The sequence below is a fragment of the Pantherophis guttatus genome, chromosome 4, assembly GCF_059756535.1.
Source record: "Pantherophis guttatus breed Tessera chromosome 4, ASM5975653v1, whole genome shotgun sequence".
Taxonomy (NCBI): Eukaryota; Metazoa; Chordata; class Lepidosauria; order Squamata; family Colubridae; genus Pantherophis; species Pantherophis guttatus.
The window spans coordinates 27182792-27200496 of record NC_142066.1 but is presented as its reverse complement, the minus strand read 5'-3'; the positions used below and the strand labels follow the sequence as shown (position 1 = coordinate 27200496).

At 41.6% G+C, this 17705-nt stretch overlaps 1 protein-coding gene across 2 annotated transcripts; it reads left to right on the top strand.

Moving 5' to 3' along the window:
- The first annotated feature begins 601 nt into the window (after positions 1-601).
- Positions 602-11572, top strand: MAPK3 (mitogen-activated protein kinase 3). 2 transcript variants are annotated; one of them, XM_034419633.3, is made up of 9 exons: positions 602-1040; positions 2670-2852; positions 3446-3635; positions 3765-3881; positions 4907-5021; positions 5411-5542; positions 8447-8556; positions 8743-8881; positions 9887-11572. In XM_034419633.3, the coding sequence occupies exons 1-8, from the start codon at positions 877-879 to the stop codon at positions 8860-8862; spliced, it is 1131 nt and encodes a 376-aa protein (XP_034275524.1). In that variant the 5' UTR covers positions 602-876; the 3' UTR covers positions 8863-8881; positions 9887-11572. The 2 variants fall into 2 exon arrangements, with proteins under 2 accessions (XP_034275524.1, XP_034275525.1); XM_034419634.3 differs by having other exon boundaries at positions 659-1040; positions 8743-8885.
- Positions 11573-17705: the final 6133 nt, after the last annotated feature.

The following is a 17705-nucleotide window of genomic DNA, read 5'->3' as shown; positions in this document are numbered from 1 at the left end:
TTCAAAAATAAAGACCATATTCCCAAAAGGCACTAAGCCACAAACTGGACCACTACTCTAATTTAGGGGTGGGAAAATATGCTTCCATCTTTTTGCAGCAGATTGTTAAAATCTACAAGGCCATTTCCACCTTTGGAGGTGGAAACCCCTGAAAACCGCAGTGCTGCAATCAGTAACACACACACACCCTCCAAAGAAAGCAGCCGACACCACCCAGCATCGCCTCTTCGCCCGTCTGCAAATTCAAGTGAACCTGCTGCAACTTTCCATCAAACGTTTGATGGAAGGAGCAGCCGACAGGTGCGACAGGCGTCACTCCCGAATCGTCTTTGTGTTTTCCAATTTGGATCGCTGCATATTTCTTAGCGCCTGGGTTCAGTGGGTTTCGCGAAATCAAAAGCCTGGCTTAAATAGAACGTGGTTAAATTAATCAAGGAACTCGTGTCATGCATGCCCATCGTGGGATTCGAACCCAGGAGGGAAAAGCATCCCTTAAAATAAGCCCATATGCGCAGCGTCAAGAAGAGGATTGGAGGCGCGCTGAGCCAAAAGGCGGGGCCCAATGGGAGTCAAGCGCGCGCGAGCCCGAGGGTGGGACCTCATCGTGGTGTGGAATGTTTGGGGCGCGGCGCTTCCGGGTTGGGCTCCTGACATTTCCATCCAATCCAGACGCGCCGCGGCCCGCACAAGTCCAGTAGGCAACACGGACGCATGCGCTGTTTGAAGGAGCTCCAGCCGCAGCTTTCGAGGAGCGCATGGGCAGTGCTTTCCTCGCCGTTTCTTCAACCAGCCGCATGCGCGGTGTGGTCGGGCGGTGTCGGTTCCGGGTAAATCGGGGATAAGAGCGGCTGCGGGAGCTTCTTGATTAGATCAGCCATGGCTGCAGCGGCGGCGACAGCGGCCCCGGGCGGGGCTGGAGCCGTGCCAGTGTCCGGAGTGCCAAGATTGGGAGTCGAGACCGTGAAAGGTCAGGCATTTGACGTGGGACCACGTTATACGGACCTGCAGTACATTGGCGAGGGGGCGTACGGCATGGTCTGGTAAGTGAGTGCGAGCCCTGCAGATTGGCCCTGAACGGGATCCATACCTGGGCGAAACGTCCCAAGAGTTATTTGGCGTGCCTCTTCCTGCAAACTGGCTTCGCGCGGCCACCGTACCCGCCTGTAAAAGCTTCCGCCATGTTGTTTCTTAGTTACCGAAGTCCTACAAGGCTGTCCGTTATTTTACCTGATTCGGAACTTGCTTCCCCCCCCGCCCCCCCCAAACTCCTTTAAGGGTCCCTGCCCCGCCAGGCCTTTTCCTTCCGCACCTGGCGACTTCGGATTCATGCCGTTGCAAGGGCGCGTTGCAGCGGCTGTCTGTCAAAGCTGGCTTCTTGTTAACACTTCTAAAGCCCAAAACAGCCGTCGCAGGCAGCCCCGCCAAGTCATTGTTGTATTCCGAGCGCCTCCCCGAAAGCAGCCTTCGCAGGCTGTTATCTTCCTCTGCCAATATTTGCAGGTTTCTGTGAAAGGCTTAGGGTGCCTTGAAGCTGGGAGTTGTCTTATGACCAGTATACTTAACTGGTGTTCTTTTTGTACTTGTCGGTATCGAAGGTGCAAAAAAAAACAAAAAAAACCCCGCGAAGGTTAACACTTTCCTTTTCTCTGTGGGCGCAGCAGGTTCAGTAAAACAACCTGATGATGAACTTTATTTAGTTCCATAAATCACAGCCCGCCTGCCCTTCCCCGAAGCGTTGGCAAGCCTGTATCTCTCCATTAAATATTTATGCATTATGGTTATTAAGCTGCACAGTAGCCCCCATCCAGGCTTCAACCTCAGCCTAGATCACTATCCCTTCAGGGCAGATCTTCACCAACTATGCTAAGTGTCATATAGATACTAATTGATCTAATTATAATACATGCTGGCTTCTTTGATCAGCCTTTGGTTTACTGTACATTAAAACTAAGGGTGTCTTAAGCAGGACTGTCTTGAGTGCTGCATTGTTGCTACAATGATTCTCAAGATGTTTATTGAGAATTATTTTATTCCAAACAGCCATTCATTTAACATCACACTAACTTGGGTCTTGTATCAGATTTCCCATATTCTGTAATTCTTCAATTTTTATTGCCCATAATTCAATCTGTGTAGATTTGGAACTAATATACTATCTGTTAGTCAGTGCAACACATGTATATCCCCAAGTGTTTCTGTGGTAGAATGTGTATTTGATGTTGGTAATTAGTATTTGCATGATATACTTATCAAGCAACCCAGTTTTCTAGATTTGCAAAACCTATCTGCTGTTGAGATCTCAGAGGTTTCACTTCTGTTCGGTAGCCTTGGCAACAGCCAGCTCTTTCTCAGATTATAATAGTTGTTGTCCCACATTGGTATAATGTGTTATTAGTGTTTTCTTGTTCCTTCCTTTGCTCTTTTGTTGAAGTCCAAAATTAAAATAAACATTCAAGCTTTCTGGTGGTTCATCTTGTGCATAGAATGTTTCTTCTTGTTGTGAATTTTTAGAGAGATCCTCTTCTATTGGAGAGTGAAATTATTTATCAGTTTTGATCGTAAACAATTATAGAGTCACTTGTCTGAGATGGGCAGCTGTAGCAATGAAGTAAAAATAAATAAAAATATACTGAGGATTCCAGTATGCATTTGCATTTGTTTCTTTACAGCTCAGCATATGATCACGTCAACAAGATCCGAGCTGCAATCAAAAAGATCAGTCCTTTTGAGCACCAGACATACTGCCAACGCACACTGCGAGAGATCAAGATACTCCTGCGCTTCAAACATGAAAATGTCATTGGCATTAATGACATTCTTCGTGCAGCTAGCATTGATCAGATGCGTGATGTGTATCCTTGCAGACCAGACTTGGGTCTTTTCATATGTGGAAGGAGATCTGCTTGGAGAAAGGCATATGCATAGAGAAAATGTCCTATAATCTGTCAGTCTCATTCTGGTCCGTTTTTAATGAAATGTACTGCTTAGAAGCTTTAGCTCATTCTGAATATAATGATGTAAAATAGGGTATGATTATGCCAGAAACTGGGCTGGCTTCCATTTGCCTTCTGGCATGGCTCCAGGTGTTGCTTTCTTAATAATTGGACTTATAAAACAGTTGCCTCTTCTTCTCTTATGTCCTCTAAAATTAAGAAAGCTTCTTCAGTCACATCCCTTTGCTTGTTTTTATACAGCAGCTGGTAAAGTGATGATGATCTACTTTATACAGGAGATGAATTGAACCTGGTGTGAATCTGGCTTCAATTATGCCTCTTTCTGGCTTTGAGCTATTAAAAGCAAACTCAAGTTGTGGCCGCTGTTGTCATTTATTTGACCACTTCTGGAAAAGCTGCCTTCTGTATTCTTTGCAGGAAGTTACTTTCCTTGACAGCTTCCCTTCCTTCCCCTTTCCTGGTGGAGAGGGGTATTGTTTGTCTTTTTTCAGATATATAGTTCAGGATTTGATGGAGACGGATCTCTATAAGCTTCTGAAGACACAGCAACTCAGCAATGACCATATCTGCTACTTTCTCTATCAGATTCTACGAGGGCTGAAATACATTCACTCTGCCAATGTGCTTCACCGGGATTTGAAGCCAAGCAATCTTCTCATCAACACCACGTGTGACCTGAAGGTGGCATTCTAAATCTTTTGCTAGGCCTTCTGCACCTGGCAACAATCTCTTCCCTGCTTCATTCTTCAGGGCAATTAATTCTCCATTTATTTGGGGGTTGCCACTCCATGGTTCTCTCTCTTCTTACAGATCTGTGATTTTGGCTTAGCCCGAATTGCTGATCCAGACCACGATCACACAGGCTTCTTAACAGAGTATGTTGCCACTCGCTGGTATCGAGCTCCTGAGATCATGCTTAATTCCAAGGTAAATTAATTAGAATGAATAGAACATGTTAGTCAAAACGCCCAAAAGATATTTATTATACCTCCAATTTAGTTGAGTGTAAAGTTTCCCAGCTTCTCAAAAAAAAAAAAAAAAGGTAATGCCTGCATCTGCCATAAAAAGCTTCAGTGCATAGCAGAACCACAGTCTCACAATTCTTATATTATCTTTCACTTACTTGTACAAATTCCCATAGCAGTTCTAGCCATACCTAACCCACACACAGAGGCCTAACTGAAGGATCCTATAAGGAAGACTGTTGCATAGGCTAGGCTGGAGAAACTTAAATTTTCCTGAAAATGTTTCCTTTGCTGGGTCCATAGTTTAAGATGCCTGTCTTACATTAAACTGAAAACTTTATTTGCTAGGAGGGAAACATCCATGTCAATAAAAGGGCAATGGTGGGTTCCGCCAAGACGGTAGCGGTGACGATACGATGTCACCGAACCGGTTCTGCTCCCCCCCCACCCGTGTTATTCTTACCTTTTATTTGGCCCCACCCCCAATCTATTGCTGCCTTCCGAGTCCCAGCTGATCGTCTAGAAAGAAAAAACTGTTTAAACTCTTGCCGAGGGGCTTCAAAGGGCCACCCTACAGCTGATCAGTGTTAAAAGGCAGTGTGGTGGTAGACTGGTGCCTCCAAAAACAAATGAGTAGACCGGTACCTGCAAAAATAAATGAGTAGACCAGTGCCTCCAAAAACAAATGAGTAGACCGATGCCTGCAAAAATAAATGGGTAGACTAGTCCCTCCAAAAACAAATGAGTAAACCGGTACAGCTTTTCAAGCAATTAAAAGCCTAGTAGATCAGTACCTCTGCTAAATCCTAAAGAATTGTCACATGACAATCAAGCCACACCCACAAAATAAGCCACGCCCACAGAACCGGTAGTAAAAAAATTTAGAACCCACCCCTGTAAAAGGGTGACAATGCATGGCTTAACAGCAGCTGAGAACAGAGTCAGAAATCCTTAGCTTCTATTTCTGTGTCTTCTCCCACTTTCCAGGGCTACACTAAGTCCATCGATATATGGTCAGTGGGCTGCATCTTGGCTGAAATGCTGTCAAATCGACCTATCTTTCCTGGCAAGCACTACCTGGACCAGCTGAACCACATCCTGGGTAAGAGGAAGGCGACTGAACAAAGACTTTGACAGGGTGGCCTTGTAAAAGACTTGTTCTGAGCAGCTTCTTGAATCGGTAACTGATTCTATCTTTCTCCTGCTCATAAGGCCTCTCCATTATAAGTTTAATGCCCATTTCTCTAGGGCAGTGGTTCTCAACCTTCCTGATGCCGCGACCCTTTAATACAGTTTCTCATGTGGTAACTCCCAACCATAAAATTATTCCTAAAACCATTGAAAATATGTGTTTTCCAATGGTCTTAGGCAACCCCTGTGAAAGGGTCATTCGACCCCCAAAGGGGTCGCGATCCACAGGTTGAGAACCACTGCTCTAGGGCTTGCAGTTACATAGATGTGCAATGGCTCTCTCTCCACCCATCTCTCCAGGTATTTTGGGTTCCCCATCTCAGGATGACCTGAACTGCATCATCAACACGAAGGCTCGCAATTATCTCCAGTCATTGCCTCAAAAGCCCAAAGTTCCTTGGGCTAAACTGTTCCCAAAGGCTGATCCCAAAGGTAAGGGAGAAAGAAGGCTGAAAATGCATGGCTTCATTCTTTGTTTGGCATGTTTGGCTCTTTATTGATAAATCAGTCTTCAGCTACTGGCTGACAGGCCAGAATTCTTCAGCCTTTTGTAGCTTGGTAGGCACTATTAATGTTCCATCAAAATCAATATTTTGACATCAGAGGTTTTTTTTAATTGCACACTTTAGAAATGGAGGAGCCCATCTGTATGTGCTATTAACAGTCTCCCCATTATTATTTTATTTAAAAGTTAAACTTCTGTATCCTCAGTTATTCTGTAAAACTTTCACCAAGCCATCCATCCACTAGTAGGGTCCAGTTTGGGTGAAGATCGTTTCTACACTTCATCATTTAGAAACTGGCTATACTTTTTAATGTGGTTGGAGATCTTTATGCAAAAACTGATTGGCGTGCCTAAAACCACACACGTGGTACAATATAGGCAGAATGGCCCTACATTTCACTTTCTGTCTCCTTCCATTTAGGCTAGAGGTGGGGGAACTATGGCCTAAATGGCTGGCTCAGGAATTCTGGGAGTTAAAGTCCACAAGTCATAAAAGGGCCATAGTTCCTCACCCCTGATTTAGTTAGGCGGTTAGGGTTAGCAAGAAAAGAGAATTCTTCTGTCATTTAAACAGTCTGTGCATTCTCTGTAACTCAGTGCAGGAAGACTAACTTCCTTTCTGTCTCTTCAGTTGAAAATACGCATTTAGATCAGCCTTCCTCAATACGATAACGAAATGTGTACTTTACGGTCAACATCATTCCCAGCTTTCAGTGGAAGATACATGCTGAAGGGGAGAGAGACAGATATACAAACAATACCTTATACTAATTCTAAAGGCTTCTAAAAAGAAGTTCTCTTGTGTGACATTGATGTGACGTTTTTCAAATACAACTGGTTCCTAGAGCAGCTTAATCTGTAACAGAAGCAGGCAATTTTTTGTGGTTGAAGGATGCCGGGTATGCGGTGATAGTGAAGTAATATTACCGGAAGAGGGCCAAAAGTTTTGTTCCTTTTTTTTGGACAAAATGTTGCATTAAGCTTCAGAGATCAATGGGCAATGTTTTGCTTTGGCAATAGAAGGGAACTCTAGACTAGGAGTGCCATGACATACAACCTTTCTTACATTATACTATTATATGATATATAGTAATATTATATATTACACAGTATGTTTTATTTATTTATTAAACTTCTATGCTGCCCATTTTACCTAGATGTGACTCAAGACTGATTAGAATCATAAAAACATGATAAAACATTAAAATGTTAAAACATTAAATATTAACATTACAATTGATTTAAAATTGATAAGATGGGAAGGAAGGGAGCAAGATGCACAAGGGGAGGAAGTTGTGTCTTTGTCCATTAACCACCTCCAGAATGAGACACACAAACACACACACACACACACACACACACACACACACACACACACACCTTCCCCCAAGTTAGGTATATACAGCTTCAAAAATGTGTATAGAAATTTATTTTCATGTGATCCACCCAATTCTATTGCCCAATTCTGTATTTTTTCTCTAAAATCGCCTCTTCATCAAACATCAGTTTTCAAAGCCTCTTTATCTTTTATTGTCTGTTCTGGCCATCATCTGTTAATTTAGCTTTCATGTATATTTTTTTCCCAGGCAGACATGAGGCAGCACCGTTAGTACAAAATGGTAAACATTGGTATAAAGATCCAGCTAGATTTATTTATTTCATAAATAAGACTTAAGATAAATAGGCTTAAGGATCTGAACAGACTGTGAATAACCAGGAAAGTTAAGTTTAACTTGTATTAGATATTGTTCATATGAACACAGTTCTAGGCTGCATAAACAGACGGATAGAATCAAGATCACGTGAAGTGTTAATATCACTTTATAATGCCTTGGTAACATATATTATCTGTATATCAGAGCACTACTCAAAAAAACCCCAATTCACTTTAATTCATAGATCATCTTCATCAGCTCACTTTTCTTAAGAACTCCAATGCTTTTCCAAGTCCCCCACCCTTAACCAATTTTGTTGTCTTCTTCAGCTACCAATTCCATTTTTGAAATAAGACAATCTAAAAGATAGTGTAAGCATAGATAGTAATATTCTTACATGTGGCAAATACTAATACTTTCCTCTTTAATTTTTGTTTATATAATTTAAAGTTTTTCATTACCATAGGAGGCTGAGTTAGAATAGAATAACAGAAGGGACGCTTGGAGGTCTTCTAGTCCAACCCCCTGCTTAGGCAGGAAACCCTACATCACTTCAGACAAATGGTTATCCAACAAGATTTTAAATAAAGAAAGGAAGTTCTGTTTCATATAAAATTATAATTTATATGAGATTTCTGGCCACATAAGAAGAGATGAGAAGTATTGGTCAATAACATCAATCATACCAAAAGCAAATAAAACATAATTTATAGTAACTGTAATAACTATGTTCTCATAAGGATGGCCACTGTTTAAATCAGTGTTTTTCAGTCTTGGCATCTTTAAGATGCCTGGACTTCAACTTCCAGCATGTTGGCTAGGGAATTCTGGAGTTGAAGTCCACACGTTTTAAGTGGCGAGGTTTGAAAAACACAGACTGTCATCCACTTCGCTTTTGTTTCGTGAGAGAGTTGTGGGCTTTACAGAGGATGCTGACCCAGATCCCTGGTCTGAATCAGCAGGGCTTTTCTTATAGGGAAGATAAGCCTTCCAACTCAGTCTTCAGATTTCATCTGCTTTCTGAGACAAATTACCTCAGAAATCAGACAAATGTTTCCTGCATTGCTCTCTGCTACCACTGGGGGGATGCATAAACAAAATGGAATATTCTTGTTGCCACTTGTGGTCCAGCAACTGATCCTGCATCGTTTCATTATTTTTTTCAATCCCTTTCAGCTCTGGACCTGCTGGATAAAATGTTGACCTTTAATCCCAATAAGCGTATCACAGTGGAGGAGTCTTTGGCACACCCTTACCTTGAGCAGTACTACGACCCTTCAGACGAGGTGCGGGTTCTTTTCTTTGAAGGGGGTGGGGGGTGTCTTTTAAAATGACGACCTGAGAAGGGCTCAGAAATTGACACCATGGCCTTAACATGGCTGGGAAGCAGAATTTCTATATTCTGGTTTCTCTCTCTCTCTCTCTCTCTCCTCTCTCTCTCTCTCTTTCTCTCTCTCTTTACCCCACATTAGCCAGTTGCTGAGGAACCTTTCAGGTTTGACATGGAGCTGGATGACTTGCCCAAAGAGAAGCTGAAAGAACTGATATTTGAAGAAACTGCACGATTCCAGCCTGCCTATCAAGGGCCCTGAGAGCCTATTCAGGCCAGTGGCAAGTATAGCTGTTCATCTTCAAGGGTGGCTAATTTGCCTCAGGAAAACCTTTCAACCCAGAGATGTAACCTATGAATCCCATTCCCTAATCATGGCATTACTTGTAAATCTGAGGAGGGGGTTTCTTAAGCAAGGCACCATTCCCAGAGCCCTCTGCCTTGGAAGAATCAATTTAGAATAGAGATGGAAGGGAGCTTGGAGGTTTTCTAGTCCAAACCCCTGCTCAGACAGGAAACCCTATACCATTTCAGACAAATGGTTGTCCGATCTCTTCTTAAAAATTTCCAGTGTTGGAGCATTCACAATTTCTGGAGGCAACTCGTTCCATTGATTAATTGTTCTAACTGTTAGGAAATTTCATCTTAGTTCTAGGTTGATTCTCCCCTTGATTAGTTTCCATCCATTGCTGATTTTATTCTGGAACAAGTGGATTAAACAGCAGCCCTGTGCAAAAAGATCAGCAGATGCGCTAGTTATCCCCATGGGTTTATTTATTTATTAAATGTATCTGTTGTCCATCTTTCCCTCTGGTGACTCTAGATGGTTTACAACAAATAAAAACAATATAAAACATAAAAAATATTAAAAACAATTGGATATTAATATTAAAATAATGAAAGATGACGAAGGACGAGAGCAAAATACAAACAGGGCGGAGGTGGAATCTTCTCTCTGTCCACTATCCACCTTCAGTCTGTTCACTATCCACCATCGGGACCCCAGGCCAATCCATAGGGCCAGATTTTAAGGCCCTTCTGGAAGTCTAAAATGGTGGGGACTGATCTCACTTCAAAGAGTTTGATATTTCAGGGGGTGTAAAGCCACAGTTCTTCTGGACTGATAATCCTTTGTGGCAAGAGCATCTTATGACAAGTCTGTGTTTTATAACATACTAGTATTCAGCGATTAAATGTGGCTACATTTTAATGTACAAAATAGAGCTGTGGTCAAGACCTGCCAGGTACCAGCCGATCAATCTTCATGGGATCCCTTCTTCTTTCAGGTCGCTGCTTCACCAGGAGATGATTTGGGATTGTACCCAGCTCCCCCTTTGGAATGTTGAGGGGAGCACAGGATTCAGGGGTACCAACTCCAGGGTGCCCCTGTAGACTTGCTGTACAACTGCGCTTTGCTACGTGGCTGTGAACCCTGGTAACCCATCTCTGGACCCCCGTAATGTGATGTGTTGGGGTGAGACCCTGGTGCCCAGGTTGGGGAAGGGGGGCGACTGCTCCCTCCCTATCGGAGGGAAAAGAAAACAGTCTCCCCTCCCTTTATCCCTTTTCAAAGCAACGAAAGGGGTGTCGTCTCCTTTTTTGGCATTTTACTGTCTTTGTTAATGAATTAATAAACTAATCCTATTTTAGCAGGGCCATTTTCTGATCCCTTGGGCATTATTAGCAAGGGCAACTGAAATCAGATCTTGGTTCCTGGACATACACTTTGTATCTTTCTTCTGTAATCCTCTGAACCCCACTACATTTAGAAAACTGGGAGCAGAACCTTAAACTTTCTGACTGCCCAGCTTTTCTGCAACACTCCTTAATAAGAATCCAGGAGCCTTGATTCCTTCCTGCACAAATAGAGGGCATGTCTGTGCTGGTGTTTATCAACTGATTTATGCCACTTTTGAAACACCTGAAATGCATATCCGACCTTGGTGGTCATTTTAAGGAACTTCTGAAATGCAGTGCAAGGAAAGATCCTGTGATGATGAAAAATATGTCTGGTTTGAGAGCGACAAATACCTTTCCCTCCACTTCTAACCGTTATGTAAGAAACTGTGCAGATGAAAAGGAAGTCCTTACATTTCTTCTGCTTCCTCAACCTAGAGACTAAGATTTTTGGTTGTCTGCCTTCCTTCTCCGCCCTTGCATTTAATAAATTGGGTGAGTGTGTGTGTGTGTGTGTGTGTGTGTGTGTGTGTAAACTGCTGCATACCTTGAGAAATCAGTTGGCCTCTGCAATGGCACAGCACTTTGTCTTCTTGCTGCTACGAACTAACATGGCTGCCCTCCATTCCTTTCTCAATATTTTTAAATGCTGATTTTAAATCCCGCTCTTCATCATGCAAAGCAAAGTCCCTCAAGGAGTGGAACTTACAGTTTGGGGCAAGTATGAATTGGGAAGTGGGAAAATCACCGATCACAGTTCTGTTTTCTAAAGGGGTAGTCCTGCTACCCTAAAATCACCAGACTGTGCCAGGTAGAAAGGTGTTTGGTTTTTTTTTTTTGAGAAATACAGGGGGTTGTTTGGGTGTCCACTGTCATGAGTGGAAATGAACAGCTCCCCCCTTGAAAGATAGCTTTTGCAGGAAAACTGCTGCTCAGATGGCCCCACCTCTCCCCTCCCTTCCATGTGTGCCATTTTTCAGTACCAGTTGTTTTTCCTGAAATTTCCAGTTCTCAAAGATAAGAAATGCTCTAAGCAGAACAATGGGATTTGGGATGTGTTTTTTTGTTTGTTTGTTTGTTTGTTTTCCTTAACCTTCCATTTGAATGAAGGAGAAGCTTCTGTGTTCAGACAGCATTGCCTGCTTGCCCTAGCTGTGATGATATGCAGTGAGCTTTCTTCCTAGGGTGTGTTGCCATTTGAAGGAACTTGCATTAAAGGGAATTAATGCTTCTCCATCCTTCCCTGCTTTGGATTGTATAAAGACCCTAAAATAAATCATTCCTTTATTCCTTCAGCAGCTGTTATGTCTTAATTTGGGGGTTGGGGGAATGGATTAAATTAGAGCCCTTTTTAAGTTACAAGGTCAGTGACCTGAGCAGGCGTCATATTTCAGAGATCAAAATGAATACTGGTAGTCCTCGACTTATGACCACAATTGAGCCCAAAATTTCCATTGCTAAGCAAGACAGTTGTTAACTGAGTTTTTCCCCATTTTATCACCTTTCCTGCCACAGTTGTTAACTGTACCACTGTAGTTGTTACATTAGTAACACGGCTGTTAAGTGAATCTGGCTTCCCCATTGACTTTGCTTCTCAGAAGATCGCAAAAGGGGATCACATGACTCCGGGACACTGCAACCATCATAAATATATGCCAATTGCCAAGCATCCAAATTTTGATCACATGACCACGGGAATGCTGTAACTGTCAGAAGAGTGAAAAATGGTCGTAAGTCTTTTTTCCCCCCAGTGCTGGTTACTGAACGGTTACTAAGCAAAATATTGTAAGTCGAGGACTATTTATACAAAGAAGATGCTACAGATCAACTCAGGGCAATGTAAGCAAACCTCAGAAGAATAGTCAACCTGTATTTTTAAAATCATCTTTGCATTTCCCTCAGAGACACAGTGACAACTACGATAATATAATGCTTTTATCTGGGATGTAATATGCTCCTTTAGGTCATACCTAACCAAAGTAGCCAAAGTAACAGAACAAGTATCACAGTGCAAGTGTTGTCCTTTGCATCACAGAGTGGTCCCCCTGCGAATACCCTAGTTATTTCAGAGCTAACTTGAATGAGGTTTCCAGATAAAATACAAAGTAAGCACATTAAACATATCTGCAGTTGGACTATAAGTAAGAATTAAAAACTGGTTTGTCAGCTCAATGTGGTTCATAGAATAATTAGGGATATCTGCATATCTAATTGTTAGGGCAATTACTTCGGAAATGTATAATGCCTTCGGTGATTAACTATTAAGAGGAAGGAAGCTGTTTGTGATGTAAGGGTTTCAAGACAGGATATACTGGCAAAAAAGGATAGTCAACAATAAAGACCTTGTCTCCACTGTTTCTCAACTTGAATTCTGCCGAAGGTTGATAAACTTGTATTCCATGCGTGACTGAGAACAAGAAAACCTGTACAAATTAAATACTTCCTGCAATACAAAAGTCGTAATTGGTGTTAGGTTATGAAATTAAAACCAAATCCATCCATAGGATCACTAGACAGGAGCCAAAAAGGTATAGAAAACTCAGGTTTATTTTTTTAGCCTAAATCTGGCTGCCCTACTCTACCATCCCTGATGGAGTACTTTTATTCCAAATATTCCAAGTATACTCACTACCTTAGTGAGAAGTGATATTTACTGGTAAAGTGATCTGGCTATTTGGCTTCCTTGATCAAATGAAAGATGATTGAATTCCAAGCCACAAAAAATATTAATACATTACCAAAACATTGCATGCTGTCATATCCTTTGCTGTTCAGCTATCTCCATATGGCTCCTACAACCCTATCTGAAGGTAGCAGCAAAATATGAGACATTTTTCATGATACACAAGCATTTTGTTCTAGAGCCATGGCTTAAAAAGTTTTAGAAAATACTTGAAACCACCACCGCAGCTGAGAATCCTTTAAAGATAGCTATACAACACTATAAGCAGCATATTGTACTTGCGTGAAAGCAATCAGACTCAAGTGATCTAAGTAGTTTCCTTCACAAGCTGAAGGATAACAGACAGCTCATGTAAGTCAGGGTTTCCCAACCTTGGTTGCTTTAAGATGCGTGGACTTCAACTCCCAGAATTCCCTAGTTAGCCATGCTGATAGACCCACCCATATTACAGTGCTCTGAGAAATGGATCTTAAATCATGGGGAGCATTTTATCCATAAGGAGACCATCATTAAGGTAGGAAAAACCCAGGCATTGGAAGGTGGTTTCGTCACCTGCAGATCTCAATCTTGTCTGCTAGTTAGATGATTATGTTTATGGGATTATGATTGTGGCTATTAACTTCGCAGGTCATTATCTATAATTTACTCATTAGTACTTGATGACATTCCATGCTTGCTCTGGTTCTGCTCTGCTTCAAAACATACGTGGTCTATGTACGCTGACCAAAGAGACTTCCTAATGTTGACATCAACAATAACAAACCAAATTGTATCTTTGCTTCCATTTTGTTACCAGCCTTGCTTATTACCATCCAGTTGAAGTATTTTCTTTATATATATGCCTTTTTTAAAAAAGATCTCTGATGCCATAGGGCTAGGATAGAAAAAGAAACTACTGGCAGCCTTCACGGCTCTCCAAAGGATTTGATCAGAAACAGGTGTAGGTGACCAAAAACCTCTTAGCCTGCCTCACTGAAATTAAACTTCTATGCTGCCAGACGTAGTGAATCTGGGCAGTGCACAAGGAACCCACACAGACAGACATATAAGTCAAGGCATTTCTGGATGGTTCGCATTTTTTTTAAAAAAAAATACTGTTAGAAAGTTAGCATATCGTGGTATACAAAGCTGTTGGCCATTGTTATGCAGATATATATTCCTTATAAAAGAAGCATTGAAGATTGCACATCCCGCCAACATAATAAATAATGCAGTCCTTTCTGTTTTCTCTCTCTCTCTCTGCATGTGTGTGTGTGTTTGTCTTGGAGTCAGCCAGAGACTAGTGCCTGCTGTTTTCCTGGAAGCTTTTTCCAGAAATTTTCTGCTCCATTATACTAGAAATAATATAGACCACCAGTCCTTTGTGTTCTTTCTGGAATCTTCTTTCCATTTTAGCTGGGTAAACATGCTATGAGATACACTAGAATTTATTTCCCAACAATTTGGGGGCTTCAGAATTAGTTTTCCACAGCCAGGAAAAAAGTCACTTTTCTCTATTAATATTAAAATTAAAATATTGCATCATTTGAAGTGAACCTTTAAGGGCAATCACCTCACTATGCTGAGTGGAGCAGGCCTGAAAATAGATATTCTATTATGCAGCACAATAGAGGGAACATTTTTTTTTACTGTTGTTCCTCTAAACAATCAGAGGAAATCATGGCAGAATGTTTATTGTAGAAAAGCTTGAGATTGTATGACTCACTTAAGCTTCAACAAGAAGCAGGCATAAATACAAATCCAGAGAGAAAGAGTTAGATGAAACGAGATTCAGTAGCATTCCAGAAGCAAGAATTTTCCAGATGTGTGGAATTATAGCTCCCATAACCCCAGCAGGTAGGGAAAGAAGCTGAAAGAGGCAAAAATCATACAGATCTTCAAAATCATTGTTCCTCCATCTTGGCAACTTGAAAATGTGTGGACTTCAACTCCCAGAATTCTCCAGGCAACTATGCTATGCTAGCTGGGGAATTGTGAGAGTTGAAGTTCACACACTTTCAAGTTGCCAAGATGATGGAACACTCTTCTAAATGCTGATGCTTTGTGAGAAATTCTTAGAAAAGCTTGGTCAATGACTTCACAATAATTAGTAACCTGCAAAATATTTTTACTAAGTGTGGAAGATTGGCAGAAAGAAAAGGCAAGAGAGTTTTAGCTTCTCTTTATCAGCCAGTACATGGTGTTTTTAGAACAGATGTCTATTTCTTTTCAGTCCACCTGTTGCAGAGGCAGGACAGAATATACGTTTCTCCTGCCTGCCTATAAACCTGCCTGGTTAATTGATTGTCATTAGCACACCAATGCTTGAATGCATTACTCATTTGTAAAATGTTTATTGTCTTTTAAGAAAATGGAGGACAGTTAAGCGTTGATGCTGTGATCATTAGGGACTTTTGGGTGAATCATTCTTTTCTCTCCTTGGGCTGGGCTGCAAAAAAGAGACTGCGGTGTGAAGTCTTACAACTTAGCAAAACAAATGTTAAGTGTGCAGAAGGTGCTAGGTTGGATTCAGAACACTTCTAGATAAAGCTTTTTTTTAAAAAAAAAGTCCTCTTTAACAATCACTGAAGTATGAGCCAACGGTGTGCTGCACCTACCAAAAAACATCAATGCAGACCTAGATAGTATCAAAATCACTTGAAGTGATAATATAACTTTATACTGCACAGATGAAACCACACTTGGAATACTGCATCCAGTCCTGGTCATCCCAATACAAAAAAGATGTTGAGGCTCTAGAACAGGGATGTCAAACTAGATTTTATCGAGGGCCACATCAGGATTGTGTTTGACTTGGGGGGGAGGCATGGCCAGGATGGGCGTGGCTAGCTCAACATCACTTGTGTCAGGTGTGCCTGTGGTGGCCTGAGCACTCTGCTAGCGAAAATGGGCTCCCAAGCTCTGTTCCTGGCTGCAATGGCATCCTGCAACCCCTCTGCCAGTGAAAAATGGAGTTCGGGAGGGTTGCACGCTCCGTTTTTGCTGGCAGAGGCAATGTGGACTGTTCCTTCACTGTTTCCAGGGCGGCTCAGCACAGGGCAGCCCAGCACGGGCCAGATCTAAGCACCTCATGGGCAGAATCCAGCCTGCAGGCCTGGAGTTTAACATCCCTGCTCTAGAAAGAGTACAGAGAAGAGCAATAAAGATGATTACATGACTGGAGGCTAAAACAATCATTCTTCTATATGAAGAATGGTTGCAGGAACTGGATATGTCTAGTCTACAAAGAGAAGGACAAAAGGCGACATGGTCACAGTGTTCCAATATCTAAGAGGCTGCCACAGAGGTGAGGATCCTCCTATTTTCCAAACCACTTAAGGGCAGTACAAGAAGTAATGGTTGAAAGATTATCAAAGAGAGATCTAACCTAGAATGAAGGAGAAATTACTTCATATTGAGAACAATTGAGCAGTAAAATGGTTTGTCTCCAGAAGTTGTGGGTGCTCTATTACTGGAGGTTTTCAAGAAGAAATTGGACAGCTATTTATCCAGAATGCTACAGGGCAGTGTTGGCAAACCTTTTCATCACTGAGTGCTGAAATGGGAGCTCATGTGCACACGTGCACACACACACAGACATCAGGAGTGGGTTCTACTTATCTTTACTACCAGTTCGCAACGGGATCGCGCACGCATGCTCGCTTTGCTCACGCACACACCTTGTTTCTGCGCATGCGCAGAAGCTTCTATGCATGTGCAGATCACTGATGACGACATCCGGGGCGGTGGGCAGTGCCTGCCGCCGGTTTTACTACCGGTTCTTGCGAACTAATCCAAACTGGGGGCAACCCAGCACTGATACACATGCCAAAAACCAGAAGAGCAGCGCACGCCAGGAAGATGATCTTCCGGTTTCTGGCACGCGCATGCACACTGGCCAGCTGGTTTTTGCATGCGCATGTTAAAAGTTCAAATCACACAACAAAAAGGGAAAAGGAGAAGGGGGACCACAGGGAAAATTGAAAAAGTGACATTAAAAACCTACTTCCAACTCTCTTCCAATATGGATTTTTTCAATATTTTATAAGATAACATACACTTGTTTTAAGTTTAACACAAAAGATACAAAACTAAGAATATAAAAGATATACAGTACATACCAAACAATCAAATAATAACAATATACAATATGGTAGTCCCAGTCTAAATAAAACATTACCCATTAAGATCAATCCATAAATAACACTTATTAGTAAATATTTATATTTTCAAATGTGCACTTTAAATTTAAACAAATACATAAAAACCTACACAAATTAATCTCCAATAACACACATTTCTATAATCCAAACATATCTAAGCATCAAATTCCAAAGCCAGAAATTCATTTTTATCAAGCAAAAAGTCCAAAAATGGTTTCCATATAGAAAGAATGTGTTATTGCGTAAATGCGTTATTGCTTAACGCATTGTAAGCTGCCCTGAGTCTTCGGAGAAGGGCGGCATATAAATTAAAGCAAAAAAAAAAAAAAAACAGTCAATTTATTATGTTTCGTCAAAACTGTCTATTTTGTCCCCTCAGCCAGGTCCATTAACTTCACAAATCATTTTTTCATTGTGGGATTTTGTATATCCTTCCACCTCTGTGCATATAGAAACCTAACAGCGGATATTATATATATAAGAACATTCAGTTCTAACAGTACTGACCCTCATATCCTCAAGGTTTCTTTGGACAACTTGGGGGTGCAAAAAATATGGTTTGGGAAGGAAATGTTTCTTGCCAGCATCTCCAGAGCATTTGGC

Bases quoted from the DNA above. Each gene is read 5' to 3' on its own strand.
- MAPK3 (XM_034419633.3), top strand. From the start codon at position 877: ATGGCTGCAGCGGCGGCGACAGCGGCCCCGGGCGGGGCTGGAGCCGTG. The intron at 2,853-3,445 runs GTATCCTTGCAG...GTCTTTTTTCAG, and splicing joins ATTGATCAGATGCGTGATGT to ATATATAGTTCAGGATTTGA. The intron at 8,557-8,742 runs GTGCGGGTTCTT...ACCCCACATTAG, and splicing joins ACTACGACCCTTCAGACGAG to CCAGTTGCTGAGGAACCTTT.